The 1,621-nt window shown below is 46.0% G+C and overlaps 1 protein-coding gene across 1 annotated transcript in view; it reads left to right on the top strand.

Moving 5' to 3' along the window:
• Positions 1-1,621, top strand: part of LOC119573946 (SPARC-related modular calcium-binding protein 2-like) — a 39,615-nt gene that overhangs the window by 14,938 nt on the left and 23,056 nt on the right. Inside the window, exon 5 of the mRNA XM_037921046.1 lies at positions 806-1,009. Within this exon, the coding sequence (XP_037776974.1) occupies positions 806-1,009 (204 nt within the window). The remainder of the gene's footprint in view (positions 1-805; positions 1,010-1,621) is intronic.

Raw genomic sequence — 1,621 nt, 5'->3', positions numbered from 1 at the left:
CCTCTCTCTCTCTCATTCTTCTCTCTCTCTGTCTGTCTGCCTGTCTCTCTCTCTCTCTCTCTCTCTTCCTCTCTCTCTCTCTCTCTCTCTCTCTCTCTCTCTCTCTCTTACACACACTATCTCTCTCTCTCTCTCTCTCCTCTCTCTCACACACACACACAAACCACACACACACACAATCTCTCTCCCTCTCTCTCTCTCTCTCTCCTCTCTCTCTCACTCACACACCACACACACCCCACACACACACACAAAACACAATCTCTCTCTCTCTCTCTCTCTTCTCTTTTCTCTCTCTCTGTCCTCTCTCCTCTCCTCTCACTCTCTCTCTCTCTTCTCTCTCTCTCTCTCTCTCTCTCTCTCTCCTCTCCCCCTCTCTCTCTCTCTCTCTCTCTCTCACACACACACACACACACACGCCCACACAATCTCTTTCTCTCTCTCTCTCTCTCTCTCTCTCTCTCTCTCTCTCTCTCTCTCTCTCTCTCTCTCTCTCTCTCTCTCTCACAGACACACAGACACAAACATACACTATCCCAGTTACATGAAAAATGTCACTTACGCGAAACTCTTTCATTCCCTATTGCATCCCAGTTTCATCGCTACTGCATTCCAATTTTATCACCTTTGGATTCCACTTTAACCCTTTGTATCTCATAAAAACTTTTACAACCTACTATCTTCCACACCCATCACATTTACAATTGCGCTCCACCCTTATCATCATTTCACTCCACTTCCATCAACATCGCAATCCCCTTTTACTTCCACTCCCACTCACCGTCTCCCCCCCTCTCCCCCCCAGTGACGGAGAAGTGCATGGACGAGAGGAGGGCGAAGCAAGAGCAGGTGAACCGAGGCGAGATGGTGTACGTGCCCACCTGCGAGCAAGATGGCTCCTACTCGCCCGTCCAGTGCCACAACTTCACCTTCTACTGCTGGTGTTCCCTCGAGGACGGAAACCCCATCCCAGAGACGTTCACGAAAGATGAAATACCTAAGTGTTTAGGTGAGTGTGGAGGGGGAGGAGGTGGGGGTTGGGGGGAGGTGGGGGTGAGGGGGGGAGGTGGGGTGAGAGGGGGGAGGAGGTGTGGGTGAGGGGTTGGAGGTGGGGGTGGAGGGAGGAGGGATAAGGGAAGAATGGGGGAGGGGAGAGAATATGTTTTTGGAAAGATGAGGCGAATAGGAGGATGGAGGATGAGGGTGAGGAGGTGGGATAAGAGAGGAATGGGGGGGGGGGAGGATGGAGTTTAAGAAGATGAGGGGGAAGGGATGAGAGCGGAGTGGAGGGAGGGAGGGGAAAGGGGGTTTGGGGGGATGAGGGAAAATGCAAGAAGACTGAGGCTGAGAGGAATACTTATTATTGTTGTTGTTGTTGTTATTATTATTATTATTATTATTATTATCATTATTATTGTTATTATTATCATTATCATTAAAATCATCATCATCATTATTATATTATGTTATTATTATTATTATTATCATTATAATTATCATCATCAATATTGTTATTATTATCATTATCATTGTTGTTGTTGCTATTATTATCATTATTATTGTTGTTGTTGTTGTTCTTCTTCTTCTTATTATTATTATTATAATCATTATTATCATTGTT

The sequence above is a fragment of the Penaeus monodon genome, chromosome 6 (genome assembly GCF_015228065.2).
Source record: "Penaeus monodon isolate SGIC_2016 chromosome 6, NSTDA_Pmon_1, whole genome shotgun sequence".
NCBI lineage: Eukaryota > Metazoa > Arthropoda > Malacostraca > Decapoda > Penaeidae > Penaeus > Penaeus monodon.
The sequence above is the reverse complement of the archived record's forward strand: the minus strand, read 5'-3'. Positions and strand labels throughout refer to the sequence as shown.